Raw genomic sequence first — 23,876 nt, forward strand, 5'->3', positions numbered from 1 at the left:
CAAACCGTCCAGACGCAACTTTGAAACGCGATTCGTCCAACTTGGTGACACGCCTCGCCCACGTCTTCCGCTTTAACTGCCACAGCGACAACCACTGGATTTTCATTTTTCTGTTGACACTGGATCACTGCATCTGCTCGTCGCATTGATCTCTTTTTTGAACCGTTCATTGCGAGCCCCTGTGACGTATCAATTATATACTGGTTTGCCTACTGCAACAGAGCTCCGCTTCGACTTAATTCGTCACGACCAAGTGATCTTGTAGAAATTACGACCTTTCTCGGTATGTCTTCAACTTTGTTGCTTCGAGTTTCTTGAGATGGTGCGATTTTAACATCATATTCATTATTTCACTTCATTTCTTGGTTGTGTTGTTGCTTATCCCTTCTAATACTGATATTCTGCATAGTGCATTTCACAATTGCGTTGCTTCAACGCCTGCGAGGTCTGGTTCACCGTGCAACAAACGCTCATTTTTGGTTCGATTCGTCTTATCTTCTTCTACATTCGTTTCTATCTCGTTCTCGTCTTAACTATTACTATTCCACGCTTGTCGGAATTCTCGTGAAATCGACATAGTCTGCGGCTGTACGACTTGGTCGATCCTCAAGAGTCGATTTTTAATGCTGCAACACAGCATCCCGGATAGAATCATCTCCACCATATACGAACGTTGTGTCAGTGCTTCTTGAAACCATCGACTTAGGGTGGCGCAAACCGTCGGATACCCGTATTATTTCACCATTTCGATTCCCTGCGACTCGACGGCTTCTTACATACAGTTGAACTGCATACAGAAGCCTGCCACTAGGTCCCTAGCCGTGTGACACTGTTTGAATGAACTCTCGACTCGGCATAAGGACAATCAAATGAGCCAAGCGTATGATGGAAGGGCTATGGACCCAAACTCGAGAAGCGCACGCGAGAGAACACAAGGTGGATATTCGCGACACCAACCGACATACTCAGATTCCATGGAAGATGACCCGCCTGGCGAACTCAGGGCTCCTCCTCCTCGCCGACCCTTGGGCGCAAATACCATGGGACAATCCAGGCTTCCCAAATCCAAGCACGCGATGGACAGAAGTGGAAACTCTGGCGTCACTATTTCTCGACCTCAACAAGTACCTCAATGGCCTCTGTCTGGCCCCCCTATGGCTGCCATGAACCAGCCTGAGGCTGAGCCATACCGACCACCCCCTGGTAGACCAACTCAGGCCCCTCGACGACCTCCTCGACCTAGCCAAGTTCCTTCAATACTCGATCAGTCTCGACTTCAAGAACCTACTCCAGTATTTCTCACCCCAGAACCCGAAGAATACAGCTCTACTGTCCCCCCTTCTCCATCATCACGAAATACTGTCTCTAGTCTTGGATCTGTTCCTGACTTCCCAGAACCTAACCAAGTTCAAGCAGCCAACAGGCGAAGCGCCACTCTTGGACCTCCCCCCTCGGCGAGACGAGGCGTCTCATCATTTTACTCACACGCGTCGTTTGTCTCGCCAATTCCTGAAGAAAGTCTTAACTCAAGGTCGCACGATTCATACGCATCAAGCGCAGCCATGCCCGATAGCTGGCGCGGAGGCTCTCCAGCTGGCAGTCCTTCGTATTATGATGACGAGGCTACTGACAGGAGTCAAGACGAAGAATTTCATGATGAAAGCAAATTGGTCCGCAGTGCCAGCATTGGCAAAAGAGGAAAGCCTTCCCTCATCACCACAAAATCGTTTGTTATGGAACCTGGTTACCGGCCTGCACCATCTCCAGTTCAGGCCTTTGATTCAGGAACTGGTTATATCGACGCATCGTCAAGCTCCTCGAATACACTCCCACTAGCAAAGACATCAGCCCCTGAGCAAAACCTTCGCGATAGCCTAAGCCCAGACGCCATTCTCGGAGCATTTGCAGCCGCTAGTGCGACTAACCTGTCAGAGTCACAGGCGCCTGCACCATCACCATCGCCTCAGCCTTACAACCGCCTCTCGGCCATTCGACGACCACCGAAGCTGGACATTGATGCCGTTCGAAAAGCGGAAGAGAGAGGTAGTATGACAAGTCTGCCTGACTTAATCCGACGAGCAACTCGACTTGCAACTATGATTGATCATGGCAAACGACCAGGAAGTCGATTTGATAACTTGAATGATTTCTTCGACGATAAGGGTCAGATGCGAGGGGGCGATAAGGAGAACTCAGGTGAGATACTCCCCATCAGACATGATGTCTTTTTACTAACATCTATTAGGCCTGTCAGATATGCTGGCAGCATTCCCTCCCCCCGCCCAGCCAACAGGCCGGCAAAGCCGCGGGTCTTGGTTTCGCACAACGTCCTGGCCTCTTGCACCTGGCCCCGGACAAGGCAACGGACCGTCACGAAATGGCCAGCGCAATCAGACACCCTCAGATGAGGGTCAAGGTAAACGACGTCGGCGTTGCTGTGGCCTCCCTGTCTGGGCGTTTGTCGTCTTGATGATATTGCTGTTAAGTATCATCGTGGCTGCAGTGCTTGTTCCGCTGGAGTTCTTTGTCTTTAAGAACTTGGGAAACCATGACAAGCCTCAGTCTGCACTTGCTCAATGCCAAGAATCACTTAAATGCCAGAACGGTGGAACAAACATTATGTCCCAGGGCACTTGCTCGTGCATCTGTACTAATGGCTTCACGGGCTCGGACTGCAGCGTTGCGGGATCCGATGGTTGCACAATGACGGACTTGGGCGGCGATCTCAACAATGTGACTCTAGGAAAGAACATCCCGCGCCTCATCGAAGCCAGTGCGAAGAATTTCTCCATTCCTCTATCTGGTACCGCCATCATGGCCAAGATAAACGCTCAAGAGTTGTCCTGCATTGCTCAAAATTCACTGGTCACCTTTGATGGCGCAGCTTCGCGCAAAAGGGGACTTATGCTCGAGCAGGACAAACGTGAGGCGCATGCCGCTTCCCTGGTACCTCGTGCACCCGAATCCGCTACTGCCATTGTTGTATCTTCAGAGACTGCAAACCCCACAAAGCTGATTGTAGATGAGGGAAGCCCAGAAAGCGTGCCGACTATAACGGGGGGTGCAACCCAAAGCTCAGGTACAGCTGTCCCTACACAAACACAGAGTCCTACGAACAAGTTCCAGATTACCAATGAGGTTCTGGACTTTGCGCGGGTCGCTGTACTTTTTGTTCTGCAGCAGCAGGATGTAGACAGTGCCCAAGACGCACAGTCTAGCATTGATAAGTTCTTTGCTAAGGCTCGTAAAGATGATGGGGTACTGGAAAAAGAGGCCGAGAACGTCAGCATCGGCGACAAGGAGTCAGTCGACCTTCTGAGGTACAAGATCACTATTGGGTCAAGCACAGTTGGGGGAAACGTCAAACGTCATGTCTTGTCTCTAAAAACTCCTCCAGCCTACGTGTCTGTTCGCCATAGAGCAGTACACACTTGGAGACAAGGCAGATCAGAGGCTATCAAAAAAAGATGAAGTGAAGGATAGACGCTGTATATAATGCGCGAATATAGGTAAATATGCATTTCTCGATGATAGGGCCAGTTCACCCCGGTGTCTTGTTTGTTTTGTTTTCACCAAGGCTGGCCCGTGGCTGGTAATGAGTGAGGATGTGAGATGGGGATTGATTGATGAAAAAGAAGATCAAGTAAGAAGCAAGAAGAGAGATTTTGCATAAACACTATAGAGGCACCTTTTCCTTTTCCTTTTCCTTCTATTCTATTCAACCTCCCTTCATAGATATCTCGCGAGCGAGATTAGCGTGGGCGTTTATCAAAAGAGAGGCCTCTGTGTTTAATGGCACGTTTTGTCAATGAAAGGTATTTTAGAAACATGGTTCCTTGTTTATTTCCCTGTGATTGTGTTCCTTATATGGCTCTCTAGCTTGATAAATCAAGGCTGGTAGAATACCTCCTCGACAGGTTTCCACCAGGATGGCTCGCCAGACTCGGAGCTCACGGCCCCAGGAACAAGGCTTTCCTGCCAGGCATCTGTCATCTTCCACCATTCTCTCACCCGAGGGTTTTGAGCCATCTTTTCCATATCACCACTGTAGTCTGAACCGATGTACTTGAACGAAGCGAAGAGGATGTGGCTCTGATCATCGTAGAAGATGCTGTCTGCAAGACCCCGTCATGTTAGCCGCTTGATACCTTAGGGATGATGTAGGTAAGGGTTGTCGATCGTACAATCTCGAATGTTGCACTCCCCGATTTGCTTCAGGACATCAGGCCAGACGCGAGCGTGTACTTCTTTGTACTCTGCAAGGTGCTCTGGTTTGAGCTTGACGATTTGAGCGAAGCGACGAGGTGTTTGTGACATTTTGGGGTATTCCGGTGCTGTGAGTGAGTGATGACTTGTGTGGAGGGCGAGAATATACAATCATCAACAATAAGATTGTGGCTAATGGGAACAAGGCAGTAATATAGATAAATTCGGCAATCGGGCTAGAAAGTAGCGAGTTGTTGTCCACTCTATAACCCCGCAAATGACATTGCGTTTATAACTTATCCACTTACACGACTTGGGGATCGTGGGATCGCCGAAAGTGGAAGCGAAAACGGGAGTGGGAACGGGAATCTAATCTTCAGGGTCCGCACTCTGGCGGATGAATGTTGCGTAATCCCACAAGTTTTGTCTAGTAGTTGTATTTAACGTCTCCATAAGGTTGACATAGTTAAGCAATTCGACAGGTGGTTTCCCACAAGGAGCATTAGAGAGTATTGTCAATCAGATAGTATGGAGTTGTTGAACATTGTGGCCTGGAGATGTATCATATAGTGATCATTTTATTCATTTTAAATAATGTTTGGGTACATAGAACTGAACCCGATAGACATGACTGAGACCTTTAAAGAGAGGACAGTAACGTTATAAAACTCGTTACCAGTGATGCCACGACTGCTCTGAGACGTTTCCATCCAATTCGTAAAACATGATCCCGTCCATGGTGCATCCAACGCTATAACGCCTATTCCAAGCCCAAATCACAAGTAAAATCAATCTTGGAATCGATAACACGCCTTCTTTAGAAGTTCTGTGTTGGTAGTGTTTCGCCGTTCCCTTTTTCTAATCAGACCGAGTTGCGTACGAGTACAATGTTGTGTAAGTTGACTCTAGTTGCGTGGTTCATACTGAGGAAGAGTCTTGCTGAGAACAGTCTTCTCGTCCTCAACGTCAAGCTCGGTGAAAGGCACCTGATGATAAGCAGCGAGTGATTCAGTGGGTTCACTAGATTCACCTCTGAAGAGACAAACCAAGCGGTGGACCATACTGAAAAGGCACATGACGAAACTAAAAGTGGTCAGTATATGAAACCAAGAACGATAAGATTCAACGTACAATGCAACTCCGACACCAGCAGCAACGCCCATAAGGACAGGGAGGACGATATATGCGGCAACGTGCTTGAGGACCTCACCCATGGACTGCTCAGGCTTCTTGTGCATGAGTGGGCCTTGCTTGAAGTTATCGGTAGGTTTGTGCTCGGCCTTGCCAGCACCATGTTGGGGCTTGTGGTGTTCGTGGCCATGATGAGGCTTCATTCCGTGGCAGCCCTTGAACTTGCCCTTGACGCCCTTCCAAGTGTCGTGGACCATGTCCTTGGTTCGGCACCATATGTCGCAATCCTCTGGTGCTTTCTCGCCAGTACCCTTAACCTCGATGTTTCCGATGAGAATATCTCCGCTCAAAGACTTGATAAGTTTGACTGTAACAGGAGGAACGCCATCGACGAAACGATCGCCAACTTCAATAATTCGTACTTCAACGTTGACGATCTCCAAATGCTGATCCTCGTCGATTCCCTCTGGGCGAATAGCCAGACCGTATCCCAATCGGCGCATATCGCTCTTGCCATTGCCCTTGATAACGGCAGCTGAAAGATCACCATTCCATGGGTCGGCACGTGGGTAGAGTTCGAAGCCGTTGAGGACCAGGCGACGGTTCTTAATACCAAAGTCGAGTTCTAAATGAGTATCTTTTCCGCGGCACTGGAGACAAGGAACATCGATGGCCTGTTTATGTGCGATGGCGGGAAGCTCGAAGGTGGCGGCCTCGATAGGCAGAGCGCGGAAGATGCCATCCTTGTTGTTTGAGGTCTCGGGGACGATGAGAATTGCAGCAGCAGTGGCTGCGAAGGCGAGGGGCTTAAAAAGCATGATGTGACTGATTGAGTTTTTATATGTCCTATGTTGTGAAGGATGAATGGATGGGTCGATGGATGGATAGTTGTTGTTGTTGTATGTGTGGGTGGGAAGATGGAAGATTGAAGACGAGGAGAAAGTTAAAGTACCTAGGTAGTAGCGTGCCTTCTACTTGTTAAGTTTCCCTTGCACTTGCATCGGATGTCTCGGTGGCAAGGGCTCCGCTTTTGGTAAGGCGTCAGGTGCGTGAGGCATGAATCTGGGGCCGGGAAGGAAAGAGACCCCTCCCCGATGACGACGATTCCAAGTCATGATCGATTGGCTAACAAACCGCGTATACATATTTTATGTCTGAATATCTGCACAATGAATCCAATCATTATGTTCATTTTGCACATATTCACATATTCACAATAATATGTTAGTGAATAAGTTGCCAACGATCCACACTTGTCTTACCTCATACACTTGTTTCGCAATGGCAATTGTCACAGTATCAACAAAAACACCAAACAATTATGTCAGTCTTAGCATGAATTAATAGAATGACTTGTGTGAATCTTGTACACGGATGCTCGTTTCCTTTCATCCATTCACTCACAAACAGAGCAATCTTCCCCATCGAGGCCTCCCTAAACCTTACTTAACCCCTGCTTGGCGATCCACAATACCTTGTATATCCGGAAGTTGAGAGTAGCCCGAACTACCGAAACCAACAAGGCTGAATCAGAAATAGAGTCCAGCCAAGAAAAACTAACAAGAAAACGAGACCCCCTTAATAATGACATGGTCCCTCACATTAGGGGAGAGGGAATGAGTGTTATACAGACACCATCCAAGTCGCTTGTATCCATGTCGGCGGCAAGACTAATCTTCACTCTCCAAAGTCTGCCCGTGCCACAAACTGTTGATTTTATCCTTGACGTTCTCCCATCGAAGTCGCCAATCAACTCTCTTGCTCACACCTCCACCGTCAAGACCGATACCTACATCTGACATGTTTTGGTGACGGTGAATCGGAGAGTCGTTTCCCCATGGAAAGTTGGAGTCCACGGGCGCGACGTCTGACGGAGTGACTCTGTCAGTAGGGGTAGGGTAGTCATCCCATACCGAATGGGACTCCTCTGCCCGGACGGTGGTGACTGTCTTGAATGTCGTGAACGACCCATAAGTGCTTGTGTCTATGTCTTCATAGATTAGTATAACTCAATTGATTGCGTGGAACAGTACAAACCTTTTGCGCCAAATGTTTCAGTCATGTTCGACCAATGCGCCGTTTTGTAGCTTGGCATCGAGTGTCCAGTCGAGCAATCGGTTGTGAGTGAGCCCGCTGATGATGATCCATACGGAGGATAGTTCAGTGACTCCGTGCAAGTCGATGAGGTCGTAGACGAAGATTCGCAAGGAGTAGTTGCGCCTGCTGAACGATCCGAGGTGTATGTGGTCGTCAGAGTATCAATCGTCAAAGATGTTACTCGCGAGAGCGTCGAGTTGATCACAGGGAAGGGCGTCAAGGCGGAGTTTTCAGCGGAAGTTGCTATTCCCTTTGCACTACCAGTAGTAAGAAAGGTAACAGATACCTGGGACAACAAGGTTGATGCTTCCGAAGAATGAACAGATACCAAGGTTGTGTTCATCCATGTCGAGGCAGTCGAAGTGATTGCGGCATTGGACAAATGAGAGGTACTTGGTTCTTCCAAAGTGGTAGTCAGAACCAGAGTTGTGGTGCTAGTGTAGGAGACGAACGATGAAGCACCGTCAGTGGAGTTCTGGAACCTAGACAGAGGTGTGCTTGGATCTGCTAGAGTAGTAGTGAGGACCACCGTTGTAGTGCGAGTATAAGAAGTTGAATCTGAAGCCTTACTGCTGAGATTACCGGTAACGAGACGGGACGAAGTTGGCTCTACCATAGTAGGAGTGACAAATAACGTTGTAGTGCGAGTGTACGAAGTTGACTCTGAAGTCTCACTGCTCCGGTTGCGAGTAGTCACTCGGGGCAAACCAATTGATGTTACGAAGCCTGGCTTTCTTGTGAGATCCCAAGTCGACCACGTTGTCCAAGGTTCCGGGTCAGGGGTCCATGAAACGATCGATGAAAAGGTAATCGTAGCCGTGGCAGTCGAGTTAGAGCTAGGGAACGGGGGTGCATTTGTGCCCGAAGCAGATCCAGAGTGCCGAGTAGCGTTTGATGTATGATATTTCCGTTCACTTGTCGAAGTGGATTCCTTGTAAGGCGTGGAAAACATTCCGGGAGTGCTGATGATAGTAGGAGGAGTCACTGTCGTGTTCAAGGACGTCCAAAACACAGGGTCTGTGGGGGTGATTATTGACACCAAGATATCTGTGTACGTTTTGGTCATGACACTACCAGACATAGTAGTGAGAGTAATATGATCTGTAGTTGGAAAAGGCGTAACAGCCGCCGTCCCATTCAAACCATTAGTGGCAGTCTGAACAGTGGAGTTGAAAGGCCCTTGAGCGGTGTTGGTAGCGTTCCATGAGCGGTAAGTAGTGACAGCCAGCTTGGAAGAGGTCACGTTGCCAAATGGTGGAGAGTATGTTGCGGAATTTGTAGTCGAAGTTGAGTTGGCATACGGAGAAGTGGCATTCAAGCCTGAACCAGCTGTGGACAGCGAGGTTTGCGGGCCTTGAGAGTTGATGGTCTTGGTGGAATCGGTCAGTAATGTTGAAGACACTGTTGAATTCCATCCACTGGAGGTGTTGGTCGGGAAGGGAAAATTGGTAGGTTGCCTGGTAATGATGGAAGTGCTTATGCCTGTAAGATTGCTGGCAGATGTGGACAAAGACCCAACTGAACTCATATCAGATTCTATGGTCTTGGAAAAGTTGTAACCACTACTGCTATGAGCAGCTGTAAGCTTGGTAGAAGTCAAACCTGTTGGCCCGAGGCTAGTCGTGATGGTTGAAGTCCATGTAGAACTGATCACTGTTACGTTTTCAAAAGGTGGCGATGTTGAGCCAGTTGCCATGCTAGGTGGAGTCATGGGAGTGGTAATGATCGAAAACGAAAAACTCGTGAAAGATACTGGGGGAAGTCCGATAGTAGGCAGGGAATGATGTGACTCGACTAATGTTGAAGTGGGCCAATCGAACAACGAGCTGGTCTCTTGGGAAGATGAAACTTCCATACGGGTCATTGAAGAGTTGAAAAGTGAAGTAGTAGATGTCGAGACAGAACCACTAGTCATACCTGTGACGTTGCCTGATGGGGAAACACCGCCAGGGATGATAGTAATGACCGAAGTTTCTGAGATTGTTGTAGTTGTAAGCGAGTTATTGACTACGTTCGACGTCGCGTTAACTGGCAGAGCGCTGGATTCAACTGAGAAGTCTGAAGTGGTTTGAATGGTGACTGTGGTGATGTCTGATTCAGAACCCACAAAACTTCCGTTCGGTGTAGAGGTAGACACGAAGGAAGTAGAAGACTCTGCATCAGACGGTGCGAAGGTAATCGCGGCGGATCCTTTGTTCGTAACGCTACTAAACATCGTTGAAGTCGATGAAGTAACAGTCTGAGAAGGCTCTCTAGTACTAGCACTCGATAGCCCTTCGGAGGTAACAAGAGAGGAGTCACTAGACTGGTTGGAAAACTCAGTGGAGAGAGTAGCAGTCTCAAGTGTTGAAGTCAAATAAGTAGTTGTAGTAACAATGACAGTCCTATTGAGGGAGCCACTGGCGACAAGAGACGTCTTTTGCGTGGACTCGGAGCCGGAGATTCCAGTTAGGCCATCTTGTGATGCGCTTGTCACGACTGAACCCGAAGCTGCAGTGACTGAAGTCTTCGATGAGACGTCTGATACAAACCCAGCTGAGGTAGCAGCACTTGAAGAACCATTGATCGGCGTGAGGTAGGTCGTGGACGAAAGTATCAGTCCGGTAGAGCCTCCCACATCTGTGACTGTCACAGTGGTATTGAGAATACTTGTTGTAGTCGTGGTCAAGGCAGTCATTTGTGAGCTTTCCTCCAGTGACGTAAAGATTTCCATGGATGACTCAACCTCAGCAGTAGAAGAAGTTCTGGCTGTCACATTGGTGTTACCTGAAACCTCGAGACTCGAGGCAATATCTGTGAGTGAGATGACCTCTGTGGTTGTCTCTGTTAGGGTCAGGATGCTGGAAACTGTGACTGGCAAAACACTGGCGGAGGAGAGTTCCTTCTCCCATGAGGCAGTTCCAGTCATGCTGGTGGAATCGGAATCACTGACAGCAGAAGAGGAACGAGTGCTGATAGGCGAAGTACTGTTGTTCCAGAAGGTAGAAATCTGGCCACCTGCAGTTGCAGAAGCCTCATCACCAGAAGTTCCAGTCACACGAGATGATCCAGAAGATGTGGTATCAACGGATGTCAGGGCCTCAGAGCTAGTTGTACTGCCAGCTTTGGCACTTGAAGCAGCAGAGGGCACAGCGATGCTGGTATTAAACTGAGTAGACAAAGAAGGAGTGGAAATTCCGAGAGAAACATTATAGTTTCCGGAGGATGCGTGCGACTGAGAGGTCTCACTAGCCTCATAGGATTCAGTGCCGATATCCGTTGTTGTGGTTTCCTTGGAAGTAGAATCTAGAAGCGTTAGCTGTGTGGAGAGATGCCTGCACCAGAGAACTAACAGGAGGTCATCTCAGTGGGAATATCAGGCTCTCCCGTGTAGTATTGGGGAGGGGGGCCATAGTCATCATTAGGCTGGCGAGCCTCAATGAAACGGTTGCTGCGCACGACCCGGTGACGACTTGGGCGCTGCTGGCGAGGAGATCCAGCCGCGCTGGCAAGAAGGCAATTGAGTAGCAGTAATACCGACAGAACCGTAACCAAGGAAATCTTTGGTGGTCTCATGATGAAGATGCGAGAGTTCTGTAGGTGCTGTTGTCAGTATACAAGATCACATACGCATGCCTAAAGAACACAGGAAAAGGAAGTCGTACCGCACGCGAAACGAGTGAAAATTAGTTGGTAAAAGTATTAAGGAAAATAAACGAGTGTGTGAGCCGAATGTAAAGCAAGGCGTAAAGATAAACGAGCGGTGGTTGACTTCTTGGAGGGTATTTGCTTTCTCGCAATGATGAGGAGAAGGCAAGACTAAAACCGCGAAGCGAGAGAAATGAAAGGCACGGTAGAAAAGAGGAGAAAGAGAAAGAAAGCCTAGCATGCGTTAAAAATCGAGTGCGTAGCCGAATGATAAACAACGTGGGAGATGTGAGATATGCACCGGTGCCAGCTGTCACGCAGTGCTTGCCAGTGTCAGGCAAAAGGGGCACTCGAGGATCTATTACGAGCAGCTCGAATAATCTTTAGCTCACCCCCGAGAGCTTACCACAGCATGAGCGTACAAATTGCGTTTCCAAATCGAATAGGTTACAGTCATCTGGCCCGGGATCTTTGCATTGGTGAATCTAAACGCATGTTTCCTCAGCTTGATCAGTACCTGGTGGTACGGTGAAATTCTCGGCTACCTATGCAAGAATTCCTTTTGGACCACCCCATGGGGCATTTCTGTGATTGATGTTTGCCATCTATCCGATGGGAGCGGACCCAGTCCCCTGGACCGACGCATCGTCCCGCCTTCATATGCCGTGATGATAGTCGTGAGAATGACAGGCTGTACAGGTAGCCTCGAAGTCATGGGCGTTACTCTGTTCGTACCTTCGGAGAATAACAATTCAACTCGGTTCTCCGCAACCGCTTACCTGCAGGCGTCGACTCTTGCCACTGTTCCCTTCGCTTCATCAAGCGATGATTGTTTTCAAGCCATCTCACAAGCCATCCTTCATTTTGAAGTGTTCTTTATATAGAGTGGAACAGAATAGAACATTCTGATGCAATTCCTTCGCTTGTATGGCCAGAATGTTCTTGCCATACAGAGAACAGCGCCACGATGTATCAGAGTCCAAGACGTGTGAACCCGGTGGGAGAGTGTGCTTATAGTTGCCTCTTTCACTAAAACGAGCTTCATACTGAAGCGCAATGGAAGTTGCTCGACTTTAGGGGCAAACTGTCTTCGAGTCTAGCTTGTATCAGTAAACATTGTGACAGAGGTGTTGGACAGGCAAAGTGATGAAACACAAAGGATGTCGAGCTTTCAGCTATTGAGGACAAGGACATGTTTGTTAAAGGTTCCACGGTTTAGGGCCCAGAATACCAAAAGCGATATGCTATCCGTGCAGTTGTAGTGCGTGTAACCAGCTTCGGCAACGAGGCGAGATGCAGCTTGCCGTCGGGTCACATTAGAGACACAGCCTGTTATGACAGTCCTGGCTGCATCGGAACTTGTTATGAGTGGCGTTTATTCGTCAAGTTGAAATCTAGATCGTCAACATTGTATTGAGGTGCCAGAGTCACGGCCAACACTGTAGCAGGAATTGTCAGTGTATTAGGTTTTCCTCCTTCTCCAAGATGGATGTAGAAGTACCGACACATGTTGCCAAACTACAGGCAAAAGAACCAATTAAGACATGGTTGCGAGGCATGTGTTGACGTGAAAATAAGACAGATCGAGACGAAGAAAGTTGTGTGAAATAAGAGAAACCAAGACATGAAAAAAGTGTTAATGCTCTCACGAATAATGGGTCCTTCCCATATAGCTGAGCTGACGACCAGAGACTTTCCTGCCTTGCGGGTAATAGAAAAGTTGGCCTCCTAAGCCTTAGGGTATAAAAACAAGTATTATAAGAACTATGGTCTGAAGAGCATAAGCTGGCCTACTAATTCTATCTCTTATGCTTCCAGCTGTCAATTTTTTTGATACCCTGAGGCTGCCTTCCATTGTCAGGAATGTGTTCCTCGGAGCTCCCGGGTAGGAGGGCATTGACGACAGCAACCCCTTCTTCTTTTGAACTTCCACGTAACAAACCAAAAACAAGTTTGTATTACTTGGCAGCTGACCATGTTTTGTTTAACTGTTTCGTAGGTAGATACTGAATGTTGCGTGGCCTTGGCTTAAGTATTGTACAAAGACTCATGTGTTTTACTCGGCCTTTTCAGCGGTTTCCCGCAGACTTGGGGCGGTCCCATCAGTCATGGAAGTGTTTTTGTCTTCGATATCAGCAGCCCACAGAGCAGCGCCAACTTGTTGATGTTAGTTCATATATGTATAAGGTCAGTGTACAAATAGCTTACCTGTATTGCTGAAAGTGAAGAACATTGAAGCAACAGGGATCATCTCAAGGAGCGTAGCAACCAGTCCGAATCTGGAAAACATGAGTTAGCTGATTTAGAACCGTAATGTGCGATTAACCACCAAGTAGATGGTCGAAAAATATGAATGAGTGACATACGCAGTGTAAGGTCCGACGTTCTTTGTAAGCCAGTCCTCCTTCTTGGGCTCCGACCATCGCTTGAGCTGAAAGTACTGGAGCAACGTTAGCTTAGTTGTGAATACTGTCTAGGCATGTGACTTACTCGGCCATGAACTCCCTTTCCTCGGGTGCGACCTATTTTGAATCAGCGGAGCAATAGATATAGACGAGTAGAATTCCCACCTTGGATGAGAATGAAAATCACGGTGCCGACGACCGGGATAGCGTTAAGAGGCAGATACATGATGTATCGGATGATGGCCTTTGGACTGAACTTCTCGAAGGGACTCTTGATGATTTTGCCCAGCTTCTGCATCGGGTCTCCTCCTGACTTGACCTCACGTCCCTCACTGACAATCTTAGTGTCTCCACGGGCTAGGAGGGTACCATCGAAGACATCCAACAGCGAATCTTGAAGAAGGTAGTTGCGTGATACGAGGTTGATGATGGTAGTGCTCTCATTCAGAACCAGAAGAACCGTGGAGAATGGTGCGATAGGACCGTTTACGAAGAATAGGATGGCGAGTTGTGGTAGGTACGTAAAGAAGAACATGCCGCCAATTACGCCGGTAGAGAGGAGGACCAGAGGACCGAGTTTGGAGATAAAAGGCTTCCAAAGCGAGCGACGAGAGAGAAAGTAGAAGATACCCTACAAGAGACATGATATGTTAGCAAATAATTACCGTGGAGCTCTCTCTATCCCTGTGATTTTCGTACCTTAATCGGGTAGAGGTAGGATCTGCTCTTGGCAGCATTAGTGACATGTTCCCTGGCCTGAGCATAGTCCTCCTTGCTAGTTGAAGTTGTTAGCTTGAGAAGAGTGATTTATGTAATCGGCGTTCAATCTTACAAGACCTCTTGGGCTTTCTCGTTCACAGTGTCGACCACTCTGTTGCGTTGAGAGGGTTGCTGCTGGTGATCAGCTCCTGAAGCTTCAGCTGTGTCAGACATGATGGTTGTTAGTGTGAAGACGTGATCTGTGATGTAGACGGGTTTCGAAACGAGTTGTGACAAACAGCTTCAACAACGGTGATGTTGTAGAATGAAAAAGGCAAATTCTATCGGCCTCTCTGTTTTTAATTATCACGTCGAGGCTGGCAATCACAAGCTTTCCATTCCAAGCTCAAGGGAGGAAAGAAGCTCACATCGATGTCGTCATTAATACATAGGTTACAGTAGCTCGCGGGGCTCTACGTAACTAAGTGACGAGTGGGGCTACCTTAAATCGTCGCAATGATGCATTTGTTACGCTAATTGACAACTTTTGATATAACAGTTTCATTCAGTTGTTCACCCAATTACTGTGCCAAGGAAAATCACGCGCTTTCGATTGTGTTCTAACTTCTAAGTCACCTTTCTCAGTATTAGGCTGAGCTTCTAAAGCCACCCGCTACAACGTCAACTTGCAGATCGCCGGACAAAACATCCCATAGACCCACATCGGCCGGGGAGCTCATGACCCACCATCGTCCTTAGATCGTGGGAGCTCTTATAAGATTCCAACCAACACTGACGTCTATTTGTTGACCTGTAAGCAGACTGACCTTGAATTAAGGCAGATCAGTTTCAAGTCTGCCCCAAAGAGTCCTATAACCTCCTGAAAGAGCCTCTTGTCACTGGTGCACTTGTGGTAGGTTATGTCGCGTGAGCTTCGTCGCCCCCTCCTTCAGTTGTCTAACAAATTGCTGATCATCCCCTGAAAGATCAAAGGTATGCGTCACAGAAGACAGCGCTTATAATTTGGCTATGAGCCCAAAGTTAATGACAGCCTCATCGAAATAATGGCAACCCGAAAGCCTTCTTTATACTCTACCCAACGTGACGAATACTTACATCAACAACCATAGTCATGGCTCAACGATACATCTCAAATAACCTCCCAGCTCAGAGTCTAGGCTCAGACCCCAAAGAGCTGCTAACGTATGCTCTCGAGCTGGTCGTCCGACACACACCGCCCCGCAAAGTGTACCATGAACGCCACCTCGGTGGTCTCTTCACCGGGTACACTGGTCTTGCCTACCTGTTTCTCCAGCTCTCCGAGCTGTATCCAGATCTGCAGATATCAGGTCAGGAACTGATATCATGGGCGCAACGATACCTTGAAGGAGACCGAGGGAAACTTGTCTTGGAGAAGGGTAACTGCGGCATATCGTCCGAAAAGTTATCATTCCAGGCAGTAAGAGCATGTGTGACGAAGGACGAAGATCACTTGATAGAGTTCCTAAGCAATATGCCCATACTTCTTGGTCCATACACGAGCCCTCAGGAAGATGCTTTTCCATCCGAGATACCATACGGAAGAGCAGGTACCTTGTATCTGTTGCGCATGGTGAAGTATTGGATGCCAAGGAGTGAGACTCTTATCGAGTCCCCTCTTCGACGACTAACGAAGAGAATCATGTCCACGAACGATGACGGACGAGGAAATTGGGAGTGGCATGGAAAACGGTACTTTGGCGCAGCTCATGGCGATATTGGTATCATCACACAGGTTGTTCTCTCGAATCCATCGCTCGCTCCACAACTTGCCCGACGCCTAGAAAAGCTTCTTGAGCTTCAGCTACCGGACGGAAATTGGCCGTCAAGTGTGCGAAGTCTTAAGGAGGGTAAGAGTGCAAGCCTAGTTCAGTGGTGTCATGGTGCTCCTGGTTTCTTGTACTCGCTACACTCCCTACGCCCTTATTTTCCCGAACTTGAAAGCCGTATCGACTCGGCCATCGAAAAGGGGGAGAGCATAACCTGGAGACACGGTCTGCTAACAAAGGAGCCGTCCTTGTGTCATGGAATCTTTGGGAACGCACTGTACGTTTTCTCTTTACCCAACCACAACTATTTCGGTAATATCTTGGATCCAGGATCAACTGACTCGAAACAGGGTGCTTCCCCAAGGAGCTAAACGACAACATTTCCTCGCCCTGGCTACAGCCGATGCCGTGGAGAAAGTACGCCGGCATGATCCTGACCTCTTCGAGCCTGCATCTTACGGCCACAAAGCTGCAGTTCTCATGAATTATCTGCCGAGTGCCGCGTGGACATGGGCTGTTTGTGAGCAAGAACACCCCCGTCTCATCATGTATAATGATGTATAATAAAGGAGAATCGTGGCCGGCTGCTTGATATGGTGAAGGAACATATTGGCAACGTCGGGCGGGGCGGCCCCGGGGTATCAGAAAAATTAATCGCTGGATGCATAAGAGACAAGCTTAGTAGGTCAGTTTATGCTGCTTAGACTATAGTTCTTAGACTACGTATTTTTATACCCAAGACTTAGGATGCCAACTTTTCTGCTACCCACTGGGGATGCTTTTTTCTTGTATCAGCTACTTCATGTTGATGGGCCTATGAATCCACTGCATCGGGTGTGGAGATCAGCATGGATGTGATTCTTGATAGCAGAATAAATGGATGCTTAACCGAGGATATGGCATTCTAGAATACTATCACAAGACTATCACAGGCTCGGCCCTGAAAAAAATCTCGATCCACGACAACCCCGTGGCCCCAGCTGGGCTGTAACGTCTGAGCTCGACTCAAGCCCTGGCGAGACCAATAGTTGCATCCATGCAAACGATCTGGGAACCGATAGAACAAAGTTGCTCATCTATCAGGGTCCACTCTCACATTGCGATACAATACGCCCGTGGGACAGTACCCATATGTCGGGCATAACTGGAGAAGAATCGGAGGTTGAAAACACTCAGGGGCTAGGGAGATTCTAAGTAGTGTCTTCAGTAAAACCTCTTGCCATTGGTTCGCGAGGAGGTGAATGGCAGCTGAAGATATTACCTGAGTGAGGCTTGTGCTGTTAACAGGGATTTAACATCAACCCCGAATTCCACATTTCAAGATGAACTGACATTGAGAATTTTGTGAGGCTCCATCACGGTCCCATAAAGATTTAGACATACACTTCGGCGTAGCCGAACAAGAACTCCATGGCCATGTGAAATCACAATGATTTTACTTGTGAAAGTGGTAGAAGGAAGCTCATGATATGATTCAGGACTTGGCAACAAGCGAAGATAGGAATGAGATCAGCTATCAATAACATGAGGCTCTGTGTCTATCATGTGACGTATGCTTTCTTTCTATACATCGCACAATACGGAAATTACCGTAGTTTGAGGATCGGGGTTCGTTCGGAATTGTCTCCAGATGCGGTTCCGCCCCACATCGGCCGGGTGGGGCCGAGGAACGGGTTCAATGAGGCTCACGAAGAAAGGCATGCCTTAGCATTCGGCATCGGTATGTAGGAGCACGTCCTAGAAGGGTATAGTGAGGCGAAATGGGTTGTTGAAGATAAAAGTTTATCAAAAATCACGATTTTACTTTTGAAGCTCAAACGACAGTGCAGACTGTCAGGTGTTTGGCGAAAGTTCTAGGCCAACAAGGAATAGAAGGAGACAGTGCTGAAGATCTTCTTTCTTCCTCTCCATTTTCGTTCCCCATGTTCCGAGTATCAATCCCGATCCTCGATGATTTGCATTCATGCATGGATCCATCATCCATGCAACTAAAGACGACTCTGTAAACAGCTGTGACGGTTAAGACGGCTATCTCATATCATGTCTGAGGCATTTCTCAAATGCCGACTTTGACCCATACGCGTTCTCAAAGAGCGAATTGATTAACAAAACATACCCTTGAAGACCCTTAATCCTTCCAAGGGTTACGGCGTCGTCCAGAAAAGGCATCAGCGGACCGCGGAGATAGCACGTTTATAACAAGTTTCTCATATCGTCATGCAGTGTGTGGTATTGGAGAATACCCCGACGGGCTCTTGAAATTGGCGCGTCGGAGGTTTAGACGCCGACTTGACGACGAGCGGATCAGATAACACAATCTATTGTCTGTACCGTAATCATACGCCCTCCCTCGGCACCGAGGTCGAGTCGGGCTATTCAAACGGGTATCGACATTCGTAGATCAATTGGGCTGGACTGGGCTGGACTAACAGCTATCCCTGGATATCAAGCAGCCGCTGATCTCATCTTATTCTGATATTAGATGCTTTTTACCTTTTCTTCAACGGCAAAATAGTAACAAACTATGTTGATGATGATGCAGTGTAATGACCTAGAGAGATAGAGTCCCCCCCCCCACATCGGCGCCGAAAGGTGTTCCATGATGGAAAGTCCGTGCAAAGATGCAAATGTTGATGGACTGTCACTTTTTCGGTATCGCCCGAAAAGGTCTTCTACAATCCGACAGGCTATTCCAGGTCAAATCAGGGGGGGTGAAGGATTGGTTCTCCACTGCCGTTTCGGTGTCGATTCAGGCCATGGAAACCCCGCGGGTTTTCACAGAATTCAGAAGCTTTAAGCGGAATCAACAGGTAGCTACGCACTTGATCGAGAAATTGAAGCTTTGAAAGGGGTATTCCATCACATCGCGGTTTGAGAGGAATTGATCTCATAGGGCTAGACCAGTGTTGGTCAATACAAAACATGATGCATCACGAATAAACATAACGTCTATTGCTCGGCTGGTGCTTGCCGAGTTGACCAACCGTCTTTATCAATTATCAGCACTTGACGTTGAATTTGCGACTAGAAACTTAGCCGGCTTGATTCTCACCAACAATTGCTTATTGGCATGACGCCAGCCTTAACAGCACAACGGCTTACTGCTACGCCCGTCGCAGGTCACGTTTGCTGCACATGGTTGTTAACTCCGGCTCGTAGTTATCAAGGTTCTACGGATACAAAGCATAGATATGAAGATAACACAGCTGATATCATGTCTGACAACGTTGTTCTATGAGATCATGGTCAAGTATGGCGTTGTGTTATCAAGAAAGCCACATCGAAGTGCAGCGAAAAAGTCAATCAGACATGTTTGACCAGCTGTGATGCGATATTGAGCAAAAACAGCATTACAGTCGAGTCATTGATAGAATTTACGTATTAGATCCTTGACAAGGATAACGTTATGCCGTTATACCCGGCGCATGGGTTCTATTTCCGGCTTCTTGTGAGACAGTCCGCCCGTGTTGTGTTGGGTAGGTTATTTGATACCCACTGGAAGCTAGTGCTTGAACCCCCCGTCTGACGATCAGGGTTTTTCGCTTTTCCTCTGCGTTGGTGTCATTGACTAATGCATCAATGCATAACTCGAAAAGAAACACACGCCCTGGCTAGCTTTTCTTCTGTTTTCTTTTTCTTTTTGCCCTGACAATCAAGCAACAACGAATAGAGTTTGATCTAAATCAAGTGCCGTTGAGACCAAGCAAGGCCAAAGTGGGATGAGCTTTTGTTGTTTGGTAATCAAGAGGCCCATGACGTCGACGGTTAGATGTTTTAGCATGATAACTGTGGGGAATGATTGAAGAAATGCATCGCTAGAAAGAGAATGCGAAAAAAAAAAGAGAAAAAAAGAAAAAGAAAAATGGGGGTTTGAGCTCACCTTGGAGATTTATTGCGGTCCAAATTCCGCTCTCGGGGAGCCTTATTCTTCAAGCCGTCATTCTTGGTCCATCTTGGAGATGCTTAATGCTTGCTACTGGTGAGTTAATGGCCTGGTCCTGACAGTCTTAACCCTAACAAATCCATCTCAATCTCAAGCGCAACATAACGTAACAGATACCAATACTGCAAAACAAGTATCAGCTAACATCCAAGATGCTTGGAAACATAAAACTCGATCGATTGTCGTTCTTGGCTGTCAGTGATTGGTCAACAAAGACTCAGCTCGGCCTTGGCTCTGAACGAGGCTTTTCGAGAATACCCACGATGCAAGATTGCAAGTGCCCGTGATCTCACTTGACAGCTCATTATTTGACAGGGGGATGGGCCGATGACAGAAAGCCTCTTTGTGTTTCCATGAACGGAACCGTGAAACAAATAGAAGCACTCGACGATTCTCGGCAATGCAGTAGTACAGCGAAGAGAACAGAACAGAAGACCACATGATGAGATCATCTTGTCAGTAGAATGCTACAGTATCTATCATGGCTCGCTAATACTGGGTTTTCGGGAATCGAAATACGGTTTGCGGAGGGTTTCGTCCATTCGGCAGTTGCACAGAATGAGGGATCAACTGATCGACCACTGCTACTACCTACCGTGCCTCAGATTTGATTGATTCCATTCTCAATTACGCAGCAAGCTAGGTAGTAAGCACATGCACAAAGCAGAGGGGAGCATTGACAGCAAAGCCCCGCGGAAGTTTAGACCGCTGCGGAGTCCGAAACGGTGTCGGTACAATAAACAAGTCCGGACAACAGCAACCCTCAAACACAGCAAACACAAGCTGGAAGAGATACTCTTATGTCTGAAGTGATGTGGTAGTTTCTGTGATACACTCCATGATGTGAAAGGTCTTTACTCTTTGTTCCTGATCAGCCAAGAGAAATGACTAAGACGCCTGTGAAGCCATCAAGGCGGTTTGTCAATGTATACCCGCCTAAATCCGCGGCAACGACAAAATATCATGGCGGCAATCCAACGGTGAGCTATTCTTCGTTGGTCACCGTTACGGCAGCTCAGCTCAAGGATCAGCCAAGGACCCCATGGACAATATGTAACAGCCCTATAACGAATCAATGCGGTAACCGAGCGGCACTTGATGTGACATTCTCAAAAGGCGGGCAAAACGAAAGTCGGTAACGGGGGTTAACAAGGTCATTGTGTGTTGTTTAGGGTTTGCGATATACAACGCATGTGCTTGATTTAACTTATTTTGGGACTTTAAAGCATTCCCTGCCCTGCGGGACAAGGGAGAGTCGAAGTGAGGTTAAGTGAAGGAAAATGCAATGATGAAGATGAGGCTCCTCCGCGTGCTCCATCACGAGAAGCTAGTTAGACCCTCCGGCGCTAGAATATCCCGCGTCTAAATTCCCGCTTACACATGACAGTAGTATAACACCCTTACTGCGACATTGACGTTAGTTTGCACAAGCAGAACGCGCGCGCGGAAGTTTGATGCTTAAGCCAGCCTGGGTTTTGTTTGATTGTCTGCCTGCATTGGAGAAACATGGTTATTAGTGACCAAGCAAGCCGAGGCAGACCCATATAATTAACATTTCCAATAGAGACGATCAGTCTCTCATTTGCCACGGATCTGATTAAGTAGGCGGTACGTATTTATCATCGGCGCCGGTGGTTGCAATCGGCGCCGAGCAACAATGCCCTTGCTTGCGACCCCATGAGCTTGAGTGTTTGTCACCTGGAGCATCAAAACCGCTACACAAAGAAGGAATGGGTTCATTCGGGGGTTGCCGTGCGTTGCGGGATGTTAGACTGATCCGCGTCCCTGTTCTATTGTGCAACGGCCGCAGAGCGTGGGCATGAGAACCTTAAGGTGGTCACATCCTTGTCTGCCTCCTGGCTTGTCAATGTCAACTGTCAATCCATCCCGAGAAATGAGTTGTCCCCTCAGCGGCATTTGTAATTGGGAATTTTTAGACTAATTAATTGGGGTATGTATCATTTCATCCTGTCCCCTTGTTGGCAAAGCTAAACTAGTTAGCGAATTTCTGCTTCGATCCGCTGTGCTGGGAACGAGTGGACATGTGGGTATCAGGTCATGGACCTACGTTATGCTACAAGGCCTATGAAACGGACCCGAGGATTGGGGATTGTGACTGTAATCTACGGAGATCGGTGTCACGGAAAACCGACAAGACTCCGTGACTCCTCTTGATCGATCGGGCTCGGGTTTCATGATTGCTAATTTGGCTCCTCACCTACTTTACAGTAGCTACCTAGCTACCTTCTAGAAGCGCCAATTATTTGGTCAGTGGCAACAGAAATGATGGAAATACGGCAATAAGTGGATAGAAACGTTGGCTATGGGTGTTGAGCCTCCACTGAAACTGAAGTGATTCAACGTCAATCTTTATTCATTTTCAGTCATTACATGGAGTATCTACGATGCAACAGCAGTCAACGTCAAGTGCTCATCAACCCTGGTGACGAGAGATCGGTCTGGAAATTTTCTCAACCGCGGGGAGAGAAAGAGAAACGGCTTGGATATATACGTTTCCAAATTACGCATGTAGCTTGAAATAGCTGCACATACGCTGCTGAGTGGGTTCTCCCACACTCTTGTGAGGTAACGTCTTACACACATGATAATCTGACAATATTCTTTGGTGTTGGTGTACGCACAAAGTAATCAACTAAAGCAGTTGCTACTACGAATACAACACATACCTATTGGACCATTGCTGGGTCGATCACTTGAACACCCGACCCCAATACAATAAATAATAAGCATTAATTGCCCCGTCTTACATTACCGTGCAGTAAGTGCAGTGTAGCGTAGTTCACGGTTATTAGCCTGTGTAATCACTCATTTGCCGTTCTGAAACCTTTGAACGCAAGCTTTCCAAGCCCAACGTCAAATCAAAATCAACTCGACAACAACACGGCAGTCAGCGCAGCGCAGCATTGTCGTCCTCATTAGGTTTTCGGTTCTTGGCGACCCCAAGCTTCGCACTACACGACCGTAGCTACGGTACGGTGATAACAATGTAACTAAAAACACGTAAATCCAAAATACCACAGCCACGGGGCAGGAAACGAGGCAGCGAGAAGAAGATCGTCAAACCCCGACTCGCTTGGCTAAGCTTGGCTTTCTTTCTCGTACATGTCCCCTAATAGCAATCCGATCAAAGTTCCTCGCCCTAGTCCTAGTCTTTGACCTAGTCTGTTCTTGCTTCTGATCGCCTCGCCTTTGAGTTAGGTTTGGACTCAATTTGCATGCGCCCTGAAAATACCCTTAGAAAAACGATTGGGCATCCATATACCGAGGACTATGTCAATGCGCCCTTTCTACCTATTACATTGATGCTCTTGCACTTGCTAAGCTGTCAGTGTAAGCACAACACAGCGCATTAGAAAGAAAACACCAAAGCCTCCCCCGTCAGCCAAAACCGATGGATGAATGATACTGGATGTACTGATAATCAGTGATTGATACCTCTCCACAAGGTAGGATGGTTGGCCGGCTACGTTGTGGAGGTCTGCATCTCTTAAGTCCGCACGCTACGCGGACTTTTGCAGTGCGTTAAACCCCTCTGACTGGGGCCCTGTAGACGGGCGGGCTGCACTGTAGAGGAAGGCCTAGGTGCCTAGGCCCACACCATCAAATCATCATTCTTAGTAGTGGGTCTCCCCTGACCTGATCTGGTCGCTCCATTATCCCTGTTTAAATCTCTCTGTCCATTCTCGCCATCTCGGACATAAAGACCACGCCGATGGTTATGCATACACCCTCTCGTCCTTTCCCAGCGGGCGGGAACTTTCCTACCGCTACCAGCGAAAAGCTTCCGAGCGCCGGGATTGGGTGTGAAGGGCGTGCGTGGATCTGGGATCAAAGACCCAGCCCAGCCAGGATCATGATCAGAATCAGGATCAGAATGACTGCACTGCACTGTGGTCTAAGAGACTGAGGTGTTCTCACATAATCTCATCCATAATTCAT

General features: G+C 47.8%; 6 protein-coding genes across 6 annotated transcripts; 2 read left to right on the forward strand and 4 right to left on the reverse strand.

Moving 5' to 3' along the window:
* Positions 1 to 869: 869 nt before the first annotated feature.
* On the forward strand, positions 870 to 3,471 carry FSST1_009428 (calcium-binding EGF-like domain-containing protein; the record flags this gene model as incomplete). The annotated part of the gene is made up of 2 exons (XM_083226399.1): positions 870 to 2,196; positions 2,246 to 3,471. 2 exons carry the CDS (start codon positions 870 to 872, stop codon positions 3,469 to 3,471), a joined length of 2,553 nt encoding a protein of 850 aa, XP_083085389.1.
* Positions 3,472 to 3,888: 417 nt separating this feature from the next.
* On the reverse strand, positions 3,889 to 4,317 carry FSST1_009429 (rhamnose mutarotase; the record flags this gene model as incomplete). Its single annotated transcript, XM_083226400.1, has 2 exons — positions 3,889 to 4,115; positions 4,185 to 4,317. 2 exons carry the CDS (start codon positions 4,315 to 4,317, stop codon positions 3,889 to 3,891), a joined length of 360 nt encoding a protein of 119 aa, XP_083085390.1.
* Positions 4,318 to 5,111: 794 nt separating this feature from the next.
* Positions 5,112 to 6,155, reverse strand: FSST1_009430 (uncharacterized protein; the record flags this gene model as incomplete). The annotated part of the gene is made up of 2 exons (XM_083226402.1): positions 5,112 to 5,289; positions 5,338 to 6,155. The coding sequence occupies 2 exons, from the start codon at positions 6,153 to 6,155 to the stop codon at positions 5,112 to 5,114; spliced, it is 996 nt and encodes a 331-aa protein (XP_083085391.1).
* Positions 6,156 to 7,007: 852 nt separating this feature from the next.
* Positions 7,008 to 10,989, reverse strand: FSST1_009431 (uncharacterized protein; the record flags this gene model as incomplete). The annotated part of the gene is made up of 3 exons (XM_083226403.1): positions 7,008 to 7,321; positions 7,375 to 10,719; positions 10,767 to 10,989. The coding sequence occupies 3 exons, from the start codon at positions 10,987 to 10,989 to the stop codon at positions 7,008 to 7,010; spliced, it is 3,882 nt and encodes a 1,293-aa protein (XP_083085392.1).
* A 2,128-nt stretch (positions 10,990 to 13,117) lies between these two features.
* On the reverse strand, positions 13,118 to 14,399 carry FSST1_009432 (EI24 domain-containing protein; the record flags this gene model as incomplete). The annotated part of the gene is made up of 7 exons (XM_083226404.1): positions 13,118 to 13,218; positions 13,270 to 13,340; positions 13,428 to 13,501; positions 13,552 to 13,583; positions 13,632 to 14,097; positions 14,166 to 14,241; positions 14,299 to 14,399. The coding sequence occupies 7 exons, from the start codon at positions 14,397 to 14,399 to the stop codon at positions 13,118 to 13,120; spliced, it is 921 nt and encodes a 306-aa protein (XP_083085393.1).
* An 898-nt stretch (positions 14,400 to 15,297) lies between these two features.
* FSST1_009433 (lanthionine synthetase C family protein) lies at positions 15,298 to 16,537 on the forward strand (the record flags this gene model as incomplete). Its single annotated transcript, XM_083226405.1, has 2 exons — positions 15,298 to 16,250; positions 16,324 to 16,537. The coding sequence occupies 2 exons, from the start codon at positions 15,298 to 15,300 to the stop codon at positions 16,535 to 16,537; spliced, it is 1,167 nt and encodes a 388-aa protein (XP_083085394.1).
* Between the last annotated feature and the right edge of the window lie 7,339 nt (positions 16,538 to 23,876).

Source organism: Fusarium sambucinum, chromosome II (genome assembly GCF_050947815.1).
Source record: "Fusarium sambucinum isolate potato_lamoka chromosome II, whole genome shotgun sequence".
Lineage (NCBI taxonomy): Eukaryota > Fungi > Ascomycota > Sordariomycetes > Hypocreales > Nectriaceae > Fusarium > Fusarium sambucinum.